This window comes from Tupaia chinensis, unplaced genomic scaffold, assembly GCF_000334495.1.
Source record: "Tupaia chinensis unplaced genomic scaffold, TupChi_1.0 Scaffold000707_1, whole genome shotgun sequence".
Lineage (NCBI taxonomy): Eukaryota > Metazoa > Chordata > Mammalia > Scandentia > Tupaiidae > Tupaia > Tupaia belangeri.
Genome location: NW_006160230.1, coordinates 1,871,188 through 1,895,968, shown reverse-complemented (window position 1 = coordinate 1,895,968; position 24,781 = coordinate 1,871,188). Strand labels below are relative to the sequence as shown.

The following is a 24,781-nucleotide window of genomic DNA, read 5'->3' as shown; positions in this document are numbered from 1 at the left end:
ATCCTCAGCTATGAGGGTTTGTTTCATTTTTGTTTTGTTTTGTTTTGTTTTCTTTGTCCGAAAAAAATAAAATTCTCCAAAGCAGTGATGTGAGTGATGTTGGAATATATTAAAGATGAGGTCCACTCACCACTGTTCTTGACTGTGGACAGCAGGCTGTGACAGACACTTATCTCGTGTCTAACCTGTGTAACTGGCAAAAAAAATCACTTTGCTGGTGTTTTTCTGTGAATTACCAGAATATTCATGTGTACATATAGAGAAAGAATACCAGTGGAGCAGTCTCTCTAATCTTGATTATTCTCCTGGATGAGAAAATTACTTAACAAGCAAGAAATAGGCAGTTATGCCTCCTAGTAAGGAAGTCAGGGAAAGATACCAGGTAACCAGTTCTTTCCATAACTTCTGTTAACCTAACGACTTCCTGTACTTGTATGAACATGAGAAAAACTTCATCAACTGAAACAAATGATTGTTTTATCCCTATTCTGTGTGGGGTAGGATTCAGGTCTCTTAAAGGTCACAAAAAGTAATGCATGCCTGCAGGTGGCATGGCAGTTAATGTACTGGACTCTCACGTGGCCAACCGGGGTTTAAGTCCCGTACGTGGTAGCTTGCTATCTCACTTTTCCTCTCTTTCTGTCTCTCTCTAGTGAACACATAGGTCATATAGCAAACTAAAAAGTAACAATAGTATAAAATTAAATATGTCTTTAAAAAGTAATGTGAATATATTAAGGATAAAGTCATTATATTCATGGATATTTTCGTTAATTTTAAAAAATGGTTAAGAATTATCTATGACTAATTCTATTTGAAATTAACATGTAAAATGACTTACCCAAGAGCACCCAGTTGAGTCGTGGCAGATTTAGTACTGAAATCTAGGTCTTCTATCATGTCATCCCAGGATAAATAGAAATACAAATTTAGAGAGCAGAAAAAAGAAGGTATCACTTCTATATGGAGACATTTTTAAAGCTTTTTAAACAGGCATTTGGGGGCAGCCCCACAGCACAATGGTTAAGAGCTGGATCCCACATGACCAAATGCAGTTCAAATGCCACCCCTGGTGACTTGAAAGACACACCAGGCCCTTACACATCTCTGCCCCGATCCTGATGGGAATGAGGAATAGAGGAAGAAAGATTGCAATGTGATAGCACCCCACCACGGGGTGTGTATGATATTTATGTGGATAAATATATGATATATATATATATATATATATGTGGAAGCACAAATATAAATATATGGATACATAGCTGGTTTTCTTTGTTTTCAAACAGTGAGACTGTATTGTAGGTAGTCTTTTTAAATGCAATCTTTTATTAATTTTTCCACAGAAATACAGATAGATCTACTTTAACAAATATATCTTCTCCTGTTGTGTTGGGCGTACCATAGTTTATTTAACCATTCTCCCGTCCATCTAGGCTCTTACATTTCTTGCTGTTTTGAATAATGCCATCCCAGACATCCTTGCCCACACGCCTTTGCTTCCGTGTGCCTGAATTTCTTAAGGCTGGATTCCCAGAAGGGAACTTGTTTTGCCAAAGGATGTGGAGGTTTTAGATTTTGATAGATATTAGCAGATTGTTCTGTAAAACTCCAACAATGTTTGAAAATCTTGCTTTTCTCCTATCCTCAGCTATGAGGGTTTGTTTCATTTTTGTTTTGTTTTGTTTTGTTTTCTTTGTCCGAAAAAAATAAAATTCTCCAAAGCAGTGATGTGAGTGATGTTGGAATATATTAAAGATGAGGTCCACTCACCACTGTTCTTGACTGTGGACAGCAGGCTGTGACAGACACTTATCTCGTGTCTAACCTGTGTAACTGGCAAAAAAAATCACTTTGCTGGTGTTTTTCTGTGAATTACCAGAATATTCATGTGTACATATAGAGAAAGAATACCAGTGGAGCAGTCTCTCTAATCTTGATTATTCTCCTGGATGAGAAAATTACTTAACAAGCAAGAAATAGGCAGTTATGCCTCCTAGTAAGGAAGTCAGGGAAAGATACCAGGTAACCAGTTCTTTCCATAACTTCTGTTAACCTAACGACTTCCTGTACTTGTATGAACATGAGAAAAACTTCATCAACTGAAACAAATGATTGTTTTATCCCTATTCTGTGTGGGGTAGGATTCAGGTCTCTTAAAGGTCACAAAAAGTAATGCATGCCTGCAGGTGGCATGGCAGTTAATGTACTGGACTCTCACGTGGCCAACCGGGGTTTAAGTCCCGTACGTGGTAGCTTGCTATCTCACTTTTCCTCTCTTTCTGTCTCTCTCTAGTGAACACATAGGTCATATAGCAAACTAAAAAGTAACAATAGTATAAAATTAAATATGTCTTTAAAAAGTAATGTGAATATATTAAGGATAAAGTCATTATATTCATGGATATTTTCGTTAATTTTAAAAAATGGTTAAGAATTATCTATGACTAATTCTATTTGAAATTAACATGTAAAATGACTTACCCAAGAGCACCCAGTTGAGTCGTGGCAGATTTAGTACTGAAATCTAGGTCTTCTATCATGTCATCCCAGGATAAATAGAAATACAAATTTAGAGAGCAGAAAAAAGAAGGTATCACTTCTATATGGAGACATTTTTAAAGCTTTTTAAACAGGCATTTGGGGGCAGCCCCACAGCACAATGGTTAAGAGCTGGATCCCACATGACCAAATGCAGTTCAAATGCCACCCCTGGTGACTTGAAAGACACACCAGGCCCTTACACATCTCTGCCCCGATCCTGATGGGAATGAGGAATAGAGGAAGAAAGATTGCAATGTGATAGCACCCCACCACGGGGTGCTTTTTCTTTCTCTTTCTCTCTTTCTCTTTCTGGTGAGCAAGACACTTGCTCTGTCAATAAAAAAGAAAGACGTGGCATTTGAATATGGATTTAAAGGGTAGGAAGGATTTCAACATTGAGCCATTGATATGGAAGGAAAACTGTACATCTAAATAGGAACAGATAGTCATGTAGAAAAGATTTTTGTTTTGGTTTTTCAATTGTCAGAGGACACATGTGCTTTCCAGAGAGATACAGAGAGACAGACAAAGGGGGAGGAGAAAGTGCATCCCAATGAGGAGTGGTCACAGGGCAATTCCTTCTCCTGTAAGAAAAGAAATTCTTAATCCAAACAGATGGGTTAGACCAAGATTGAAGAGAATTTTAAATACTAAAGTCTTCTTAAGATTTCAGAACTACCAAGGATTTGGGAAATGCGTAATGATCAGCATTCTTGTCATAAAAGATGCTATTATAGGCAATGCTGACTTCTGAGTAATTTTTTCAGTTTTATTTTGCTAGAAGGAAAAATGAGTGTGACAGCAAAATTAATTGCTTTTCTAAATTATTTTAATTTCCTCTTTCTCTATTTAAGGAAGGGAAGCTTCAGGGAAGTAAGACATGTTCCCGAAAATGGCACATTTCAAGAGGAAACAGAATGCTTATGGGGATATTCTAAATCTCGGCTGATTATCTAACAAATCAAGCATAACAGCAGGGCTGCCCCATCTACGTGAACACAGTGTGGTTAGCGTTAGGCTGAACCCGCGGTGTAAGGGCAACGTTTACCTACGGAATCCAGAACAGCTTTCGTTTGAAAATTAGCACATGGGTGATTCCTAGAACATTGCTCTTATTGTTTATATCACAGCAAGTAACTATTAGGTTTGTTAAGGATGGATCAGCACCTTTGGTTGAGGAGTTTCATCAAGGAATGAAATACTTATAAAAAGTGCAACCAATATATATATAACACACACACCCAGTAATGCTTTCCATGGATAATTACCCCCCCAAATGCATCTTATGTCCATATCATTGATTTTCTATATATGCAAATGTGACCTGGCCAACATATCACATAGTTCTGGTCAGCAAAGACAGAGGTATTGTCATTGTAAACACTGGATCATTTGTGGCAGATAAGAGAATATTGACCTCTCCTCCCAGATAGAAAGGAACCTACAGCAATAAAGAACTGATAAAAGATGTGGTTCCTGTGATGAAGCCAGATCTTATTCACAACGCTTTTGGATGATGACTTTGTTGTAATCACCAAGTTATTTACTGTTAAATAACTTCCCAAAGGCAGAAGTTCAGACTGAATCTAGAAACCCCTCCATTTAACATAGGGGTCAGGCCTTACACCTTACACACATACACACACATATATATATATATATGTATGTATGTATATGTGTGTGTATGTATATATATATATATATATATATATACACATATATACAAACAGTTATCATTTATAATAAGTTAGCAAGCATTATTTCGAGATTAATAATTACTTTCCCAAAGAGATAACATCAAATTATTTGAAGTTCAGATAAAATAAAATATCATTTAGGTCCAGCATATGGCCAAGTGGTTAAGGGAGCCAGATCCCACATGGCTGACTGAAATTCAAATCCTGACCCCAGCAGGTTGATAAAATGCCAGTCACGTGTATGAGCATGCCCAAAATCCAGACAGGATGGAGAAATGAAGAAGGGATTGCAACATGACTACTCACCATTGTGTAGGGAGTGTTCTTACTTTCTCTCTCTCTCTCTCTCTCTCTCTCTCTCTCTCTCTCTTTCTCTCTCATCTTTGTTTCTCTCTGATGAGTGCATGACCCTGTGGCAATTTCAAAAAATCATATAAAATAATGACAATATAAAGACAACTCCAGGGTTCCAAGATGCAGAATATGATAGTAAGAGGTTTATAAAATAGGTATGTCAGACTTGGGGGCAGGCTCCATGGCCTAGTGGTTAAGTCAAATCCCATATGGTCAACCACGGTTTGAATCCCAGCCCTGGTGGCTTGAAAAACACACCAGACGTTTGTGTGTGTGAGGGTACAAAATCCCAACAGGATATAGAAACTAAGGACAAGAAGTTGCATCATAAGCACTGCCCTTTAGGGGGTGCTTTCTTCCTCCCTCTCTCTCTCTCTCTGTCTCTGTCACTCTCTAGGGAACACACACATCCTCTGGCAATTACAAAATAAAAATGAAAATTATAAATAAATCAGACTTGGTAGCTAGTAGCCGAGAGGTAACACGATTTATGGTCTTGCAGATGTACCAGTCTTCCAGATGAGTGTACCTCTCAGCTTCTTGTCTCTAGGCTACACCTGGCATGATGACCTCTTATCATCAAAGAACAATAGGTAAATTTAGAAAGAATTCTATTAGCTAGAACTAAACGTAAAACTACAGAGATGTAGAAATCTCAGGCTAAAAAGAGTGTAAATATTGCAAATCTTGTGCAATAAAGACTGCGCAACTTATACGTTCCTGCAAAGCCCAGTTCATAGGAACACATCTGAGAGTGTATGCCCTCCTTCCTCACAAAGGCACTCCACTAGTGCTTTTGTATGCATTACATCCAATGCCAACCTTGCAGAGTTGAATAAATATTTTCCCTTGAAACCCAAGAAAATAGAGCTCTTGTTAGACTGGTTTTTAAGCAGCTGAACTGGGCTTAGAAAATAAGTTTGATCTGTTTCAAAGCCTGGACTCCTACTACGACACCTTGTCTGTGACGTAAAAACTGCTTTCCCATGTATGATCTGATTTCATTTGCACAGTGACTGTGTGAAGACAGTGATAATCTACCTCTTGTCATCACACCCTAAGCCCAGCTCTTTGAAAAGAATAATCCAGGAGCAGCGAATGGCGTAATGCTTACGTCACTGAGTAGTCGACCATGGTTCAAGTCCAGACCCAGTGGCTTAAACTCTCTCTGAGTGCAAGGGCGCATGCATGCCCAAAAATCCCAAAAGGAGAATGGAGGAGAAGAAATTGTAGTGTGGTCACACACTGTCTGCCTCTCTCACTTTTTGCCTCTCTTTCTCTCTTCCTCTCTCTCTGTATCTCTGGCAAGCACGTGTACCCTATAGCAAAAAATCTCTCAAAAAAAAAAGAAAGAAAGAAAGAAAGAAAGAAAGAAAGAAAGAAAGAAAGAAAGAAAGAAAGAAAGAAAGAAAGAAAAGATGATCTGTATTCTTCTGTTTTCTTACTTATTTGCTCAGTGCGCTCCATTCTTGTTTCCTACCCCTTTATGGAACCAAAGCTCATGCTAGTGGTTAAGTCCGATGAACAGTTTTTCAGCCCTTTCCAAACCCATGGTGTTGCCAGTTGTTGAAGTCCTGTTCCATGCATTCTGCCATGACACTTTTTCTTTGTGCTTTCTTTATCACTTTGACTTTGTCATTGCTCCCTACAAAATCTCCTTCCTGTCCTTTAAGACCTTTTCAGAGGACTGTTCTTTTCTGTCTGCTAAAACATATTCTTTCTTAATGATTTTAACCACACAGTGGTCAGAGAAGTCATCAGAGACCAATTAACAAATAATGACATATCTTAGTTTTATTCTAAAAGCAGAAGAAAGCCATTGATGGACTTTTAGCAGTAAAATGAGAAGTGTTGCTGATAAAGATAGAGCATGCAGAAGGTAGAACAGATCAGGGGGGCTTCTGGCTTAGTAACCATTCCAACTAGTACGTAGGTCCTGGTTTCTATATCATTCTCCCATAAAAAGAGCCAGGGTTCCTTGGAGAAATAAATAACTAATTCTAGGCCAGGGAAAGAAATGAAGGTGATGAGCCTGGACTATCTAGTAGTGCCAAAAGTGAGGAAGTGCCCAAAAGAAAAACAAAAGCACACATGATGATGTAATATTAAAGGGACAAGGAGGCCAACTGAAGGAGTGCTCGATAGTCAAGCTGAGACGTTCTAAAAAGCAAAATAAAGGAAGTAGAGATGGCCCCTGACTTACAATGGTTCGACTTAGAGTTGCCTACCTTATAATAGTATGAGAGTGATATGTATTCAGTAGAAACTGCACTTCGAATTTTGGTCTTATCCCAGTCTAGTAATCTGCAGAATACTCTGGTGATATGAGGTAACAGTAGTGAACTGCAATTCAGTCAGCCATGTAATCACGAGAGTAAACCAATCTCAACAGTATCAAATGTACTTTAAAAAAATAATAATAATAGAGAACCAGCAGTTAGCATAATGGCTATGTCGCTGGACTCCCATGTAGTTGAACGTGGTTCACGTCCTGGACCCAGTGGCTTAAAACTCACGCCGGGCGCGTGTGCATGCATGCCCAAGATCCCAAGAGGAGAATGGAGGAGAAGGGATTGCGGTGTGACCATCCCCCCTGGGGGGTGATTTCTCACTTTCTGTCTCTATGTCTCTCTCTGTCTGTCTGGCGAGCGCACACGCCCTATAGGAAAACCCTCTCCCCAAAAAAAAGAAAGATAAAATAATAATAATAAAGAGCTGAGGCCAGCAGGTGGCATGATGGTTAAGGCACCGTACTCCCACATGGCCAACTGCAATTTGAGTCCCAGACTCGGTATCTTGAAAATCACACTAGGCACATGTGCATATGTGCTCAAAATCCCAAGAGAAGAATGCAGAAGGAATTAAGGCATGGCCATCCCCCCCGGGCCAAGAGTTTTCACTTTCCCTCCCTCTGTCTCTAGAGCAAGTATACTAACCCTATTGCAAAACCTATAAATAAATAAATAAATAAATAAATAAATAAATGATAGAGAGCATGCATACATGTGTGCACAACAGAGACAGCACCTTCAACAGGGTCTCATCAGCTCACAATCGTCTTCATCCCAGCTCTCCAGTTCCCCAGGATCCTGAGTGATTGGTGTATTTTCAGGCCAACCCCAGGATTGATATGAACCTGCAGTTGGCCATATGACTTTTAGCCTTGCAGGGCACTTTCATTACCACTGTACCACAGCTACTGTGCCACATTTTTTTAACTTAATATTATAATATTTTCAACTTACAGTGGGGTTATTGGGGTATAACCCCACTGAAAGATGAAGAGTATCTGTAGTATCAAATTATCATTTCCGAGTATAAAATGATACTCTGATTTCATACTTATGTAAATAAACAACTGAGTAAATTAGTAAGTGAGGTATAAGAGACAAATCTCCCTTGAAGAGTTCCAAACAATTGATGTAAAGATCCCCCCCTTCAACCTAGGAAATCATTAGTCCCACTTCCCAAGTGTGCTGCCCACAGGGATTTCCTTCCCCAAAATACAATATGGAAAAGGGTGAGAAGGAGTAATTTTACCTTGGAGAGACTTGACATACACTTCCTCTGCCTGGTGGTCAAGGTCAACATCAACAGATACAGATTATGTTAGCAGTATATTCTCTTGATGTGATGTCATGAAAATGGCACTTTATGTTGTAATCTTCCTCCTAGTAACCCATAACCTCAATCTTTTCATTAAAAAAAGACAAACTCCAATATTGGAGCATCTTACAAAATACTTGACCAGTATTCCTCAAACCTGAGAAAGTTACACAACCTGAAGAAGCCTAAGGAGACGTGATAGCTAAGTATAATGTGGTACCTTGAGTGGAAAAGAATGGAGACATCAGGGAAAAAAAAACACACACACACAAAGGAAATCCAAATCCAAATAGACTCTGGGCTTCAGTTAATAATAATATGGCAATATTGATTCCTTAGTGATCACAAATATGCTGTACTAATTTAAGATATTATTAGTAACAGGGAGAACTAGGTACAAGGTATATGGGTACTGTGTATACTAACTTATTTTTCTGTGAATCTAAAATATAAAGTCTACTAAAAATAATATTTAAAAACAGGGCTCTTATAATCCTTAGGTATACAATGTCTAAGGGACAGACAAGAAAAACTACAGGTGAGCTGACTAAAAATGACCGATAAACCATAAGATAGGTTTTCACAGAATTTAGGTTAAGAGGAAGGTGACGTGGAGGAGTGCTTGACACTCATCAAAGACCATGGAAAGTTTAGGCAGGCCAAGACTGAAAGAGGAAAGCCCACTGCCTACAGTGAAGCCCCGCTTATTGTTGGTCTTTGAGGAAGAATAAGGGAGTTCAACCACTCATCTCCTCTCCTCCCCATGTACCCTATAGGAAGCCTTGGAGGATTCCTGTGGCCAAAAATATTCCCCCGCTCCCCTTTTCTCCCCTTTGATTCTATTCTGAAGTCCAGGATTCACCTCTTCGCTCACTCTGATTCAGAACTATAAGCACATTGGAAATCTTAACTGTTCCCTTTGCTAACTCAGAGACACTTTGAATGTCATCTTAGGGACAAACAATATGGTAGCCAGTGGTGCCTTATTGTATTGTAGCCAATGTTCCTCTGTCCCCATAAGTCAGTGGTCACTGTCCTTCTAGCACAAACCCCAAAATTTAAAAATGAGACCACCACAATATGTAAATATATTTCATGATAAATTATATGCATATACCATCCTTCTAATATATGTGTGCATTTTAAGGCATACACAAACACACACGTCCTAGTGGATGATTCCAGATACCCTCTAGGATGGCAATCTTTCAAACAGTACATGTCCCCTAGAGATACACAAGGGCTTTCCCAGGACTATGGAAACGGGAATCATGTAAAATGACCTATTTCCAGATCTTAAAGGTCTGTGTGTATTACAATCTAAGAATGGGGCCAGCAGATGGCAAAATAGGTATATCACTGGACTCCCACATGGCCAACTGTCGTTCAAGTTCCAGACTCGGTGAATTGAAAATCACACCAGGCATGTGTGTGTGCGCCCAAGATCCTGGGAAGAAAAGGGAGAAGTAAGGATTGTGACATGGTTGTCCCCCCTGGTTGTAATTTCTTACTTTTCCTCTCACTGTCTCTCTCTCTCTCTCTCCCCAGCAAGCACATGTGCCCTACGGCAAAACCTCTTAAACACGTACACACACACACACACACACACACACACACACAAGAATACTTGTAATCAGAGCATGATGCTAGTTCCCTCTTCACCTCTCTATTCACAGCTTTTTTTTCTTTTTTCATCTTTCAAAACTGTATTGTGATGTATAGCCCTGACCTATGAAGAGCTCGGGGCACTTAGTACACCACAAGGCCATTTGAAACATCAGTGTCTCGGAGGACACTGAAGATCAAAAGGTGAGGAGAAGTTAGATCAGCTAAGAAACCTGAGACCCGAGGAATGACAGTGGTCTGTTTCCTGGGTTTTCCTTTTGCCTCATATACTGCTGACCAGGCGCTAGAGAACCTCACTGTCCACAAGCCAGTGGGCACAGGCAGGAAGCCCCAAGAGAAACCTGCTTTCTCTCAACCAGACCAGGAAAGGGGCAGCCAAGCAAGCAGAAAGCTTAGACAATAACTGCCCTACTCCTGCCAAACACCGTGAGAAAACTATAACCTACTCCTTCTGCAAAAACAGTGGGGAACTCAGCCGTCTACCCTCACCTGGCTATGAGTCATCCTTCCCTGTGTTCACTGCCAGGGTGAGGTCAGAGGAAGTTAAGTGGGAAACTAAGACTTGGACCACCTCCCCACAGTCATGAGCCCCGTTTTTCACCTGGGCGTCAGTAGAGGTCACACGTAGAGGAGTAATGAGTCTCAGAAGGAGAAGGGAAAAGGGGAGAGGCTTACAAAGTATCCAAAGAAATAATGGCTGAAAATCTCTCAAATCTGCAAAATACGCAAGCCTACTATTTGTTGTTTGTTTTGGTTTTTGTTTGGTTGGTTTTTTGTTTTTTGTTTTGTTTTGTTTTAACAAGCTAAGTGAAAGCCAAACACAAAAAATGAAATAAAATCTAGGCCAACCCACCTCATAATCAAACTTCTGAAACACAAATCAATCTTGAAAGTCATGAGAGAGAAATGCACCCCACTTACAGAGAAAGCAACTCAGACGGTAGCAGATTTCCCACTAAAAACTCTGGAGGTCAGAAGGATGTGGCATAATAGCTTTCAAGTGCTAAAGGAAAAGAAAAACCAACATGGCCTTGTATCGCCGATGAAAATATCCTTCAGGAATAAAAGGAAATCAAGACTTTTCCAGATGAAGAAAACCTAGGAATTCGTCACCAACACACTAGACATAACAGAAGGGCTAAACGAGATCTTGAAACATAAAGAAAATGAGAAAAGAAGGAATCTTGAAACAACAGGCAAGAAGTAAAACACTCAGAAAGGAAAATTATGGGTAAATACAGTAGCTCTTTCTATCCTGAGTATGCTAAATTGTATTTGACAATTGGACCAAAAGTTATTACATTGTCAAATGTAGTCCTCAATGTACATAGAGGATATAGTTAAGATAATTAAAGTAGAAAAGGTAAAGAAATCTAAGAAGGTAAAGTTTTTACACTGCACTCAAATTGATACAGCCACTTTGGAAAACAGTTTTGTCATTTCTTAAAAAACTTAACATATACTGACCACACAACTTAGCAACTGCTCCTATGGGTATTTACCCCAGAACAATGAAAACTTACCTCCACATAAAAACCAGCACACAAATGTTTGTAGTAGTTTTTATTTATAATAAGCAAACACTAGTGGGGAAAAAAACAAATGTCCATCCATAGGTGATTGGTGAAATAAATTGTAGTATATCGATACCATGAAATACTACTCACCAATGAAAAGGAATAATCTGTTTACATGCAACAACTTGAATATGTTGGGTCATTGGGAAAGTTCTGAAGCATTTTTGCTCAGAAAAACATAGAAAAATATGTCATGACTTTTCCCGACCACCTAATAGTACATGTACCTCAAGAGCATTAAGCAGAGTTAAAACAGCCAGTCTCAAAATGCAACATTTTGTATACTTCTGATTATACACTACTCACAAAAGGCAAAACTGTATGTGGGAGAACAGATTCATGCCTTCCTGGAGTTAGGGCTGGTAGGAGGGAAAAGAGTGTGACTACAAAGGTGGGGAGCACACTGGAGCTCTTCTAAACCAAACTGTGTTTTTCTACCTCATGTCATCGGTATAGGGCTCGGTGAATTCAGTGAATGACACTTACTTGTCAATAATTGCTAATGATACTAAAGTACCAAATGTTTTACCCATAGAAGAACAGTTCTCCTAATGCGTCAAATTATGACTCTATATTATTTGACCATTTAGCTACTATTACATCAGCCCATTATTTGGTAGCTATATAGAAAATATATTTTACCTATTTTCAGGATTTTTAAATAAGTTAGGGAGTAAAAGGAAAAAGCTCTAAGACTAAAACCAACAGGTGGTGTGGTGATTAAGACACTGGACTCCCTCATGGCAAACTGCAGTCTGAGTCCTGCACCTGGCAGCTTGCTTTCTCACTTTCTCTCTCTCTCTCTCTCTGTCTCTCTCTGGTGAGCACACATGAGCACACATACTCTGTAGCAAATTAAAAAATAATAATAATGATATGGGAACCAGCAGTTAGCGTAATGGCTATGTCGCTGGACTCCCATGTAGTCAACCGCGGTTTGCATCCCGGACCCGGTGGCTTAAAACTCACGCCGGGCGCGTGTGCGTACGTGCCCAAGATCCCGAGAGGAGAATGGAGGAGAAGGGATTGAGGCGTGACCATCCCCCCGGGGGTGATTTCTCACTTTCTGTCTCTATGTCTCTCTCTGTCTGTCTGGCGAGCGCACGTGCCCTATAGCGAGAAATCTCTCAAAATAATAATAATAATAATAATAATAATAATAATAATGAATGAGGGTGTTTTGAAAAAATTAGCCAAAGCTTTAGCAGTAAACACTGAGAAAAACTTCACCAGGAGCATCCTAGCGTGTGCTAATTAAAATTCATGCCAAGTGACAACTGTAGACACCAGAGATAGTATGAAACTAGAAATGGAAAATTATTGATGATAACATACATGATTAAGCCACTATGCAGTATATTCTGGATGGGAAACCAATTTTTGTATGCTGTGACAATGATTAGGGGATAAATGTAAATTAATTAATTTAAAAAAGTTTCAGGAAAAAAAACACGCGAAAACTATTTTTCTTGAAATTAAAAAAAAATGCATATTTGATGACTGCAGTAAGCTGTATAGCCCCAGCTACGTGCTACTTTATAGTATGTCCATTCTACTCACTGAGGTTTATGCCAAAATCAGACTTGTGTTCATGGATATGTATATGTCAACTGTGCTTGCTATTGGAAGTATTTAGATTAATTAAGTTCATTAGCAAATAAATAAAATGTGGGGAAAAGGCATACCATGATGGATACCAGAAACAGTGTGGGAGGAGGGTGAGACATGGCAGAGGGTGAGAGGGAATCAAGAATGGCAAAATAACAAAATATACGGGAAACAAATGGAAAATTATTTGTCGACGATAACACGTTTGTTGATGTGCTTGATTGAGCCAATGTATAGTGTACTCTGGATGGGAAATCTCATTTTGTTTGCTGTAATGATGTACAGTGAATGAATGTAAATAAATAAATTTAAATAAAAAAAATGCATGCCAAGTGTGTGCATGTGCATGCACGTCCAAAATCTCAAGAGGAGAATCAAGAAGAGGGGACTCTGGCATGGTCATCTCCCCTGGGGGGTGATTTCTCACTTTCTGCCTCTCTGTCTCTCTGGTGAGTGCATGTGCCTTATAGCAAAAATCTCTTTTAAAAATTTTAAAATAATAATGATAAATAAAGTTAAATAAATAATTCAAAGTATTATCTGGCTGAAGCTGTTTTATCTGAACCTGATAGGGAGCCAGAACTTTGACTTTCAGGGTCCCTGCCTCGCTGTCTTCTAGCAGAGTGCCATCAGGGGTGACATATTTGCTACCTCCCAGTCTCTCTCCTCATCTGTGAAGAGGTGATCATGGTCTCCACAGCACTGAGTGTGTGTGAGGCTTGAGTGAGAACTTGCACGGAATGCCTGACACATAGTAAAAGACGCAGATGAAGCTGGCATTTAAAAAATATCTTTACAACTTGAAATTTTTGAAATTGAGTCATTTATTCTATCGCAGCTTTAGGTGACTTTACGATTTTCACAGGTGCCAGAATTAGAGTTATAGAATAAGACATTTAGAGAGGACTAAAAATAACAATGTTTGTCTAGACCACAAGTAGGAGAAAAACGAACTTGACCAACTGGGCACTGATCCTAGCTCTGTCACTGCTTTCGAGCACAGTTATTCAAAATGTGAGGGCAGGTTGAACTAGGACACTCAGATGTCTTTAATCTCAAAGATCATTCAGACAACATTTCTGATTATTTAATTCCTCACCATCATATGCATAACCCTGGAGACCTGTGAAGATCATAGTCTGGAGAATGTATGAGGAGGGGGAGGACTTGAAAAAGGTCATGGGGAGGGACCAGCAGCTGGCATAATGGCTATGTCGCTGGATTCCCATGTAGTCAAACACAGTTCGAGTCCCGGACCCAGTGGCTTAAACTCACACAGGGCACATGTGCATGCGTGCCTGAGATCCCAAGAGGAGAATGGAGAGAAGGAATTGCGGCATGGCCATCCTCCCTGGGTGGGTAGTGATTCCTTGCTTTCGGTCTCTCTGTCTGTCTCTGTCTTTCTGGAAAGTGCACATGTCCTATAGCAAAAACCACTCCAAAAAAAAAAGGTTCATGGGAAATGGAATTAAAGCATGACTTAACTTTGGTGCAAAAAAAAAAATTGAAATCCGTGTACATTTTTCCTAAAATATTGATATTTCTCACAAACTTGTTGAAGACCCCTAATAAACTATCTTCTGGACACATTATCTCTCCATCACCCTAACAGCCAATGATAATGATATCCCTTGAGATGGGAATGGGGAAGATGGCAACGAGACACTCCCTACTCCGCTTCTCCACCCCCCTCTGCATGGACCAAGCCCTGAGTTCTCACTTCATTTCCATTCAGGAAATGAACACTCTGAGAACTAGTCTTACTGTCCCATTTTAGAAACAAAGCCACCTCAAAAGTAAGAGTTGAAATAAAGTTGAATCCAAGCTATAAAGCTCTTGTTCTTTGCAGTAGAGGGCCTCACCTCTCTCACCTCATGTGACTGAAGTTAAAAATTGTCAATATATGCATATGCACACACTATGTAGGCCCATGGATGTCACATGTAGGCCCAGGCCTGCTCACAGCATTGACATTGGTTGTCCGTCAACATTGGTCTAATAGTCCTCTGCAAATTGGGAATGTGAGCAGCTCGTATGCTGTTACATTACAGGGGTGCTGTAGGGAACAATTAAATGTCTGGAGCCTGCTAAGGATTATTAAGTGCTGGCAATTCCCCTCTCAGGTAATTGCTTTTGAGCCATAAAGGGACAGTTAAATAAGCACTTCCATTTTAATATCATTTTCAAGAGATAAAAAGGATTCTAAAATTCCATAATGTCTAAATTTGGTTCTGCTGTTTGGGAGGCGAAGTAACTTTATAGTCGTGTGCTTTTTATAAAGGGATAATTGGTTGCTTCAAAAACTTCTTAGAACTTTTATTGGGGTGAATTGTAGAAACTCCACAATGAAAGAGACTCGCTTTTCCAGCCAGAAATGAATTCTTGAACATGAAGACTGTAACTCATACAGCCAGACTCCAGTGACAGTGCTTTTCAGTGTCTAGGTTAATTTTCACCCAGTGGAAGGTGTCATTTTTCAAGCCTGTCTTGTGGCCGTGGTTAAACCTCCCATCACCATCAAACCCGGGGGACCTCAATTCATCAGCGGGCTGTGCCTTCCCTCTTCCCACCTGCAACTTCACCTTCCTGACTGCTTCCTTTGCCTCAGCACTTAAACATCCTCACTTCTTTCCCACCTTAATAACTAAATCAAAAGCTCTCTTGGCCCCCCGGATTGCCATATAACTTTCTTTCCTATCCTTTAAGGATATTTTGTCATATGTATCACTCTTTTTTTTTAAGGTATTTTTACTTCCCATTCATTTTAAACACACACACTGATGAGGCTTCTACCTTCCTCCTCCCTCTCTCCCCATCACACATTCCCTGCACTCTCAGATGACCTCAGCTGCCATAGCCTATCAATGTCTCCTTCAGCATCTACCTTGACTTAAGGGTGGCCTTTGACATTCCTATCACTTCTTCCTAGAACTCTCTAGGAAATGTTGTAGAATTTTCTTCCCAGAGCCCCCTCTTCCTATCTGGTCATTCTTCTCAGGTTTCTTCAAGTTTCTTAAACATTGGAGTTCCCTGGCATTCTTAAGAACTCTAGGATACAATCCTAATTATTCCTAAAACTTCAATTTCCACCTTTAAACAAGCCCCTCCTAATCCTGCTCCCACCCCAGCCCCCACATCCCATGTTGCTAGTCTCCAGATGTCTTCAAGATTCAGAGTCCTGAGGCCTACTGGGTGTCTCTTCTTGGTTCTTTCCTGGGCCCCTAAACTCGTTCTGTCTAAAATAGCTACACCTACAGCAACCCCCTCTTGCTCCAATGCTCTCATCCTAACAAACGACTCTACAATCTATTAAATCTAAAACCACATGCATCAGGGGGCCAGAAGGTGGTGTAGTGGTTAAAGGACTGGACTCCCACATGCCCAACCACGATTCAAGTCCTAGACCCAGCGGCTTGAAAATCACACTGGGCACACGTGCGTGCATGCCCAAAATCCCAAGAGGAGAATGAAGAAGGGATTGTGATGTGGCTATCCACCCTGAAGGTGATTTCTCACTTTCCCTCTCTCTGTTTTTCTCTGGCTCACTGCAGCAAAAAAAAAAAAAATCTAAGAATCAAAACAAAACACTCACATATACATCATCCTCTACAGCTGAAAGCAGGTTAATACAGTTAGATTCCAAGAACTGACTGCCTGAGTTTGAGAATCAGCTCTCCAGTTTGCTAGCTGTGTGTATCATCCTGGGCTACATTTTTATCTCTCTGGGTGTTTGGTTCCTGATCTATAAAATGGAGATAATAATGGCCCTACCTGCCAGTGTTGTTATCATGATTGTATAAAATAAGTCTTTGTAAAGTACCTCCCCGTATGTCTTTTTACCTCTTCTTTTTTAGTCCATATTCTCTATCATAATAATATTCCATTCAGGTTAAGGGGATTCAATATCCTTTGCCCTTAACACCCACATTTCTGATCTTGTCTTTTAGAAACCTGCCTGCTTGCTGTGGCCCCAAGCACAACAAATACCCTCAGTCTCCTTGTGTACTCATCTCTGGGCTCTTCCAGCACTCGTCTTTCTGCCTTGAAACCCTCTTTCCCCAGCCACTTTGCCTGAATAACTCTTACTCACTCTTCAGGTTTCAACTTGAATGTCATTCCTCTGGGAAGTCTGCTCCCTGGACTGGATTAGTGCCCAGTTACCAATCCCCTCACCACCCTATAAATTCTTTTGTATCTTACATAAACTTCACAGTAATCTGTTGAAAACAACTCTTTGTCCAGTTCCTCTTTTAAGGTGCATTTCTATGAAGGAAGGAGCGGAGTCTCTTCGGCTTCTTGGCTTCATTGCTTAGAATATCGTAGATGCTGAGGACATGCGTCAGCAAGCACACACATCTAGACTATCCTGGGAAGATGTTATATTGGGTGTAGAAATCACAAAAAATATGAACATGGGCTTTTCGGGATCTAAGGCAGTAGACGGCTAGAAAATTCACTCTCTGGGCTCATAGGAGACCAGGAACACGGTTTTAGCATTAAATTTTGAATCTTTGGTGATAGGCTTCACTTTAGAGTCAAGTAGTTGCTGTTTAGAGTAGAGTGAGATGCTCCAGCTCTGTGTTTCTCAAGCCTACAGTCCATTCTGCCAAACCAAACAATTTCATCCCACACCCCTCCCCAGCATATTTGAGAATTACTGTGCAGGGAGCACTTCTGCCTATTCCTGCCAAGGTTTATCCTACCTTAGTTAGTTACTCTCATATTGAATATGGCTTTTCAAACTGATGCCCCCCCCCAGAAAGTCAGATAGTTTTCCCTATCTGAGTCTCTCTCTCTCCTTTTTATCCCCATCCATGTCTCTTAAACCCCAGAGATAATGGGGCCAGCAGGTAATGTAGTGGTTAAGGCGTTGGACTACCACCTGGCTAATTACAATTTGAGTCCTGGACCTAGCAGCTTGCTCTCATTTCTCATTTTCCCTTTCTATGCATCTCTTTCTTTCTGGTCAGCACATGCACACTATAGCAAATTAAATAAGAATAATACCATTTTTTTTCTTTTCTTTTTTCTTTTTTTTGAAAGGTTTTTGCTATAGGGTGCATGCACCCTCCAGAAAGACAGAGAGACAGAAAGCGAGAAATCACCCCCCGGGGGGGGATGGCCATGCCACAATCCCTTCTCCTCCATTCTCCACTTGGGATCTTGAGCAAGCACACACATGTGCCTGTCATGAGTTTAAGCCATTGGGTCCAGGACTTGAACTGTTGTCAACTGCATGGGAGTCCAGCACCATAGCCATTATGCCAACTGCTGGTCCCAATAATACTAATTAATAAATAATTTAATAGTGGGGGAAAAAAACAAACAGAGTTTAAAAGAGAGACTCATCTATTTCCTGGGTGAGAGTGTGTCCTGAATTACACGTTTTCACTTGTGAGATGCTTCTTAGTCATATGCGGTTGTTTTCCTAATGACTGGGTCTTCTTATAAACCAGGTGCAGTTACATGATAGACAATGTGATTCTACTGATGAATGGTGCATTGCAAAAAAAGTCGGTGAAAGAAATTCTGGTGAAGTGCCACCCACTAGGCCGTTTCACAGAGATGGAGGCAGTCAACATCGCGGAGACACCTTCAGATCTCTTCCATGCTGTTCTGGTTGAAACACCACTAGGTATGACTAAGGACTTGCGTAGCTACTGCTGTATGTGATCACAGCCTTCAGAAAACATACTGTCCAGTCACATTTTTAAAAATCATGCATACAGTGGCCTACAGATTCCTAGCAGTGAAAAGGACATTAAAGAATCATCAAGTCCGGATCCCTCATTTTTCAGGTCAAGGCAAGTGAAGACAACTTCTCAGGGTCACATATAAACCATTTGTAGCAGAGAAGCAGCAGGGGCTCATCTCTCAACCTTCCAACCTCTGTACTTTGTACCAGACCACAGCGAATAAATGAGAGCATTTGGCCTTTTTCCAAAACAAATCAGTTCCTAGCTAGTTTTCATATGAATAGTTTCTCATTCTCTCGTGTTAAATTCTGCCTAAATAAGGTTGCATGGAGAAAGCATTTTGTTTCAGGAAGTTTAGGAATGTCACTTTTCTGGGATGCTCAGGAGCATCTGTCAAATGATTCTAAGCCACGATGAACTGAATGTTAATTTCATGGTAATTTGGTACTGACATCAGTTACAGTATTTAAAATGCTAAAGGGATCATTTATATAAGCATAATTTATCTAATATTGTCAGAAAATTTGTATAGCTAACAGCTCACTATTGGTCATTTATCAAAATAGTTGCCATTTAAAACAGAAACTTTAGAAGGGGGAAAAAAAAAATTGGTGTCATCATTAAGTTTCAGATGCTGAGGCAGCCTGATGGAAAGATGCTGGGTCTGGAATCAGACAGCCGTGAGCATGAAGCCAGACTCTGGTCAGTCCAAACGAGGTTTCTTGAGGCAATTCAGTTCACCTATTTCCTCACAGTGATTAAATGCAATAAATAAATAAATTTATTTAAAAAAAAAAAACTGAAGGAATGCTCTCAGCAGAGACACTACCAAAATAGAACACAATCTTTAATTGAAAATGACGGTTTGGAAGAAGGCTCTCAGTGTTCCATTCCACCTCCACCATTGGCCCAAATTTTGTTTGGTATTATATGTAGCAATTGTTCTACCTTTGACCTTCCTGTTAAGTACTGATTTTAAATAAATAATCTGCTTTTTTTTTAAAAAAAAAAAGGAAATAATTGTATTTCACTGTAACAGAGATTTGAAAACTAAAATGAACAGTTTTATTCTAACTCAATATTTGGCACATAGTAAGGCTGTGAATGGTAAATATTAATATTATTATACTATTCAATACTTGAGGGAGGGAGACATCAAAAAGCAAGCCTTAATTGAATAGTTGCAAGGCGTTATAGGATTGAATAAGTTAAGGTATTTCCCACGTCTAGTGTAGTGAATGGTGTTTGAGGTTCACACATAAGCACATAATGAGTAGTAACTCCTATCATTCTGATTACCAGTAGCCTCACTGGGTCTGTGGATCACAATGCCGCAGTATTCTGGAGTAACAGAGAGTAGGGTGTTCAGGAGATATTTTCTACAGTTTATAATCTTTAAACCCATTTATTTTGTATGATAATTTCTGCTTTCAGCTCCATTCTTTCAAGACTGTATGTCTGAAAATACCCTAGACGAACTGAATATTGAAATACTGCGTAATAAATTATACAAGGTAATGGTTTTCCCAAATATTTTTCTTGTTTACCTAATACATATCTAGAGTTCTGTACGAAAAACAGTAGGGTACAAAATAAAGTAAATCGCATTTCACACACACAAGAAAAATTTACTTCGGCTGGGCCAGCTGGTGGCATGAGTTAAGGTGACTGAATCCTGCATAGTTGAACATCTGGTTTGAGTGCCAGACATGGCAGCTTGAAAAACATGCCAGGCACATATGTGTGCAAGTCCAAATCCAAAGAGAATGAAGAAGGGATTGCAGTGTAGCAATATCCACCCCCCCATACACCAGAATAATTCTGCCTTTTCTTCTAGGTAGACATATACATGTCAAATTTTTGAGAGGAAATAATATGCCCTATTCTTCTGTGTTCCTAGCCCCTTGCATGGTGATTGGAATATGAAAGATGTTGATTAGATGATAATATGTGGATAGATGGGTAGATGAGTGGGGTGAACCACATCAATCCATTTAAAGCTACCAGTGTACATAGTAACCTCTTTCTAAAATAAATTTTGTCTTTATTTTATGATAAAACTCATGTATATGCAGGTGACAATGAAAGGGAGAGAGAGAGAGAGATGAGTACCCTCCATGAGGTCTGGTCACACCACAGTCCCCTTTCTCCAGTCCTTCAGCCCAACAAATCCTCCTGTGCATGCCAGGCATGTTTCAGGCTAACAGGGCCAGGGATTCAAACCTCAGTTGCCATGTGGGATCTGGCTTATTCTGAGCAGAGCATGACTACCGTGCTCAGGAGACAATCCTACATAGTAATCTGTTAAGCAGTGTCTATCTCTGTCCTGGATCCTGTTATCTTGGAACCCTGAATCTCACAGTTAACCTTCTCACACAATTTTAACCAATGTGTGCAGAATCCCAGCAGGACCAGAGTGTGGACACTGCTTCTCAAATACCTCTGGTATATGACTATCTGGACTGTGTGGCTGTCCCAGCCCAGGGAACAGTCGAACAGGTTTTCTAAGGGAAGGAGTGAGAGCTGGGACGAGCAGTGCAATGGCACAACATGGAGACTACGCAGAGTCAGGGTCACCCATTTATTGTGGGCAGCATGGAGACGACACAGTGCCACAGCCCCTCAGGGTCGTCCGGAGACAACACGGTGTCACAGCTTTTCAGGGTTGTCTGAAGACAACGCGGTGTCACAACTCTTCAGGGTCACTAGAGACCCCGCAGTATCACAGCTCTTCAGGGTCTTCCAGGTCGTCTGGAGATGACACTGTTACAACTCTTCAGGGTCTTCAGGGTCGTCTGGAGATTGTGGGCCAGGGGTCGTGGTTATATACATGCTGGTGGACAGTGATTGGTTGAATGAAGGATTATAAAAGGTGGGTTATGATTGGTTGCTTCTGTGGACCAATCATGAGGTGCTGGATATGCAAATCTGAGGGATTCTAAGCTCACCAATTTGCTATAGGAAGTAGCCAATTAGAGTATGGTTCTGAAGGTGAGGTTTTTGAAGGGGAGCCAATCATGGCCTTTGGCATTGTGTAATTGTTTGCTTTCTGAGGAACCAGCGATATTCGCTGGTGCGCAGCCTCCCACATGTGGCCAATAGAGTAGCGTCATATATTATAGCATGAGCACAGTCTGCCCACTTTTACTCTTACAGACATAGCATTTTTGGATGCTCTCACAGAGTAAGTGAATATATACTTCCGTGCCGTATATATAGCATGTCATGTTCAAACACACGGTCCTCTCAAAAGCATTCTATTGCATGTAGTTTTCCCTTTTATAAAGAGACTTCTGTGCTTAGAGACAGCATCCCTGAAATATAACTAACAGAAGGCACTATTCTAAGCAGCTTATAAGTTTTAACTCCTTAGTCCACCCAGGAAAACTATGATGCTTATATTATCTCCATTCCTCAGATGAGAAAACTGGGGCATAGAGAGGTAAGGTTTTCTGGGCAGAATTTAATTAGCTAGTAAGTGTAAAGGCCAGGATCCAAACACATGCAGTCTGACCCTACAACACACACTCTATGCCTTTCCAATACATCCCTGTGCTCCAAACCATCCCAAATGTGTCTATAAGAGATTAAATGTCGGCATAGGGCTGAGCCCAAAAAAGATCTTGGCACTCTTGTTAAAATAGCAAAACTCAGCCATGTGAAATAACCCAAGAACTATGCACAAAAAAAGTGCTGTTAAGTAATTATAAGTTATGATAAATGCAATTATGTTCTTTTATGGAGTTCTCTTTTAGTCTATGCTACATGCTGCAACGTGAAAGCTTCTACAAAATTTATTATAAAATTCCTCCCTATGGGAGAAGTAATTCAATTTCCATTAAAGCATTTAATAAGCCATGAGAAGCTGATCTAAAAGTTTCCAAAAGGAAACTATATTCATTCTATTGTTTTATGATCTTTTTTCTTTTTTAGTCTTACCTTGAGGCCTTCTATAAATTCTGTAAGAATCATGGTGATGTCACAGCAGAAGTTATGTGTCCCATTCTTGAGGTAAGAAAGAGTCCTTGAATGTTTTTATGCCAAATAATGTGCCTATGCACTTTTTATTGTTTTAACCTTACCTGTATTTCTTCATCTTTAGGACTTTATCTAGGAATCAAGTAAGTCATATATTTTATTATATGTGTCATTTGATATCTCCAGTTAAGATGAGCATTTTCTAAGTGTTCTACACAGAGGAGTTATTTTGGAATTAGAAAAGGATAATGCTTATAAAAGTTTGGTCATTATTCATTTTATATACTACATAGAAAATAGATTTTAGTTAGTTAAAAATGTAGTATACTACAAGCAATTAGTGGACTGATGGTATCATAATAATTACTCGAATTCCCTGCAATTGGGTAGCTGGGAACCCCCACAACTTGGCACCAAAGACTACTGTGAGTCCACCTGCAGGGACATTGTCCTTACATAAATCCTAAAACAATGGCTGTACCATGCAACTTATGAGCATTCCACCTTTCATCTGGAAGGCTCCTTTAGCATTAGCAAAAGTTGACAGTTGGTAAGTTCATTTAATTATGTGTCAAATACCACCATTGGTGTCTACCTTTCTAGTTGTTGTTATACTCTTATTTTTTCTCCTTAATTGACAGAGGATATGTGTACTTGTCAGGGAGAGACAGAGAGGGAAAAAGCAACCCCCACTGCAGTGTGGTCATACTGCAATCCCTTCTCCATTTCACCAGCCCGTTGGGATTTGGGGCATGTGTGCACCCTTATCCTGCATGTTTTTACAGCTGGCAGGACTGGATTCAAACCACAACTGGCCATGTGGGATCTGACTCCCCTAATCACTAGGCTATGGGACCACCTCCCTTTTTAATTCATCTTAATCATCGGGGATTTTGTCTATGCTCAGTCTTGTGTAAGAACATCAAATACATAAAATAGCATTGGTTTATGGTATACTCAATGTCAAAAAATGAAGGAACTCTTTCAGGCATGCTGATGATGTAATGAGTAATCTAGTTACTCTATGAAATGCTCCTCACTCTTTTCATAAATTTAATTGCCAGTCACACCATAAGAAATAATACTATCTGTAGTTCAAGAATATAGTTTCTATTTAGCATAATTCCTGTGGTTTACAAATGGTTTGTGTTTGCTGTAACCACAAATACGTTATGTTAAAAATTACAGTTACATTACTACTCCTATTCTTACGAAGGGTATACAATGACACTCTTAACAGCTCCCATTCACTATGTGTTAGGTCCTGTCCTAAGTGCGTTATATACATGACTTCATTTGGTCTTCAAACTACACAAGATGAGTATTCTAGTGTCTTTTTCCATAGGAGCAACTGAGGCATAGAAGACAGTACCTTAGCTGATGTCACACAGCTAGTGAGTGGAAGTGTTGGTATTCGTCAGATTCTGTAAGCTCATCTACCAGGCCATTTTCCTTCTGCATTAAACTTACCATTCACAGTTCTTTTATACAAAAGTGAATACTAACTCATAAGCAAGATCACATAACATGTGCTATAAAAATCGGAAATTGGTAAGAATTATGTTTTTGAAATCCTTGGTAATGTAAAAAAATTAAATAAAGGACAGCATTCTTGTCACTGGGAGGATCTGATCAAACTACTATATGCCCACTGTTCTCACTGTCCTTTCCTAACTTCATAATATCACATTGGATTAGATTTTTTTTTTTCAAACTGCTTTAAAAATAAAAATTGCATTCAACTGCCTTTATACATTTGTATAGAAATATCAGCTATATATGGCATACAATATTCACCTTTATAGTGACATGATCAGAGGAGATCTGTTGGTTTTACATATTTTAGATCATGTCATTATTCCCCTATTTGAGCAGCTATAGAGTACTTACAGTTTATAAGGTCACATATATATTCTCATTTAATCTCCTCTGACAGGAGTCATCAAAAGACTTAATATGGTGGAAGAGAGCATTAACCTAGGATTACATGTGAAAATTTTACCCAATTACAAGATTGTAACTTCATGTAAAAAAGAAATTGACTTATGTTCAAAGCAAATGTTTTTGTCTTGTATTTCTGCTGATCTCTTTGGTT

The 24,781-nt window shown here is 39.7% G+C and overlaps 1 protein-coding gene across 1 annotated transcript in view; it reads left to right on the top strand.

Moving 5' to 3' along the window:
* The window catches only part of ATP6V0D2 (ATPase H+ transporting V0 subunit d2), a 55,569-nt gene that overhangs the window by 23,227 nt on the left and 7,561 nt on the right, over positions 1-24,781 (top strand). The window contains exons 3-5 of the mRNA XM_006160748.3: positions 18,469-18,647; positions 20,143-20,222; positions 22,642-22,719. Coding sequence (XP_006160810.1) covers positions 18,469-18,647; positions 20,143-20,222; positions 22,642-22,719 — 337 coding nt within the window. The remainder of the gene's footprint in view (positions 1-18,468; positions 18,648-20,142; positions 20,223-22,641; positions 22,720-24,781) is intronic.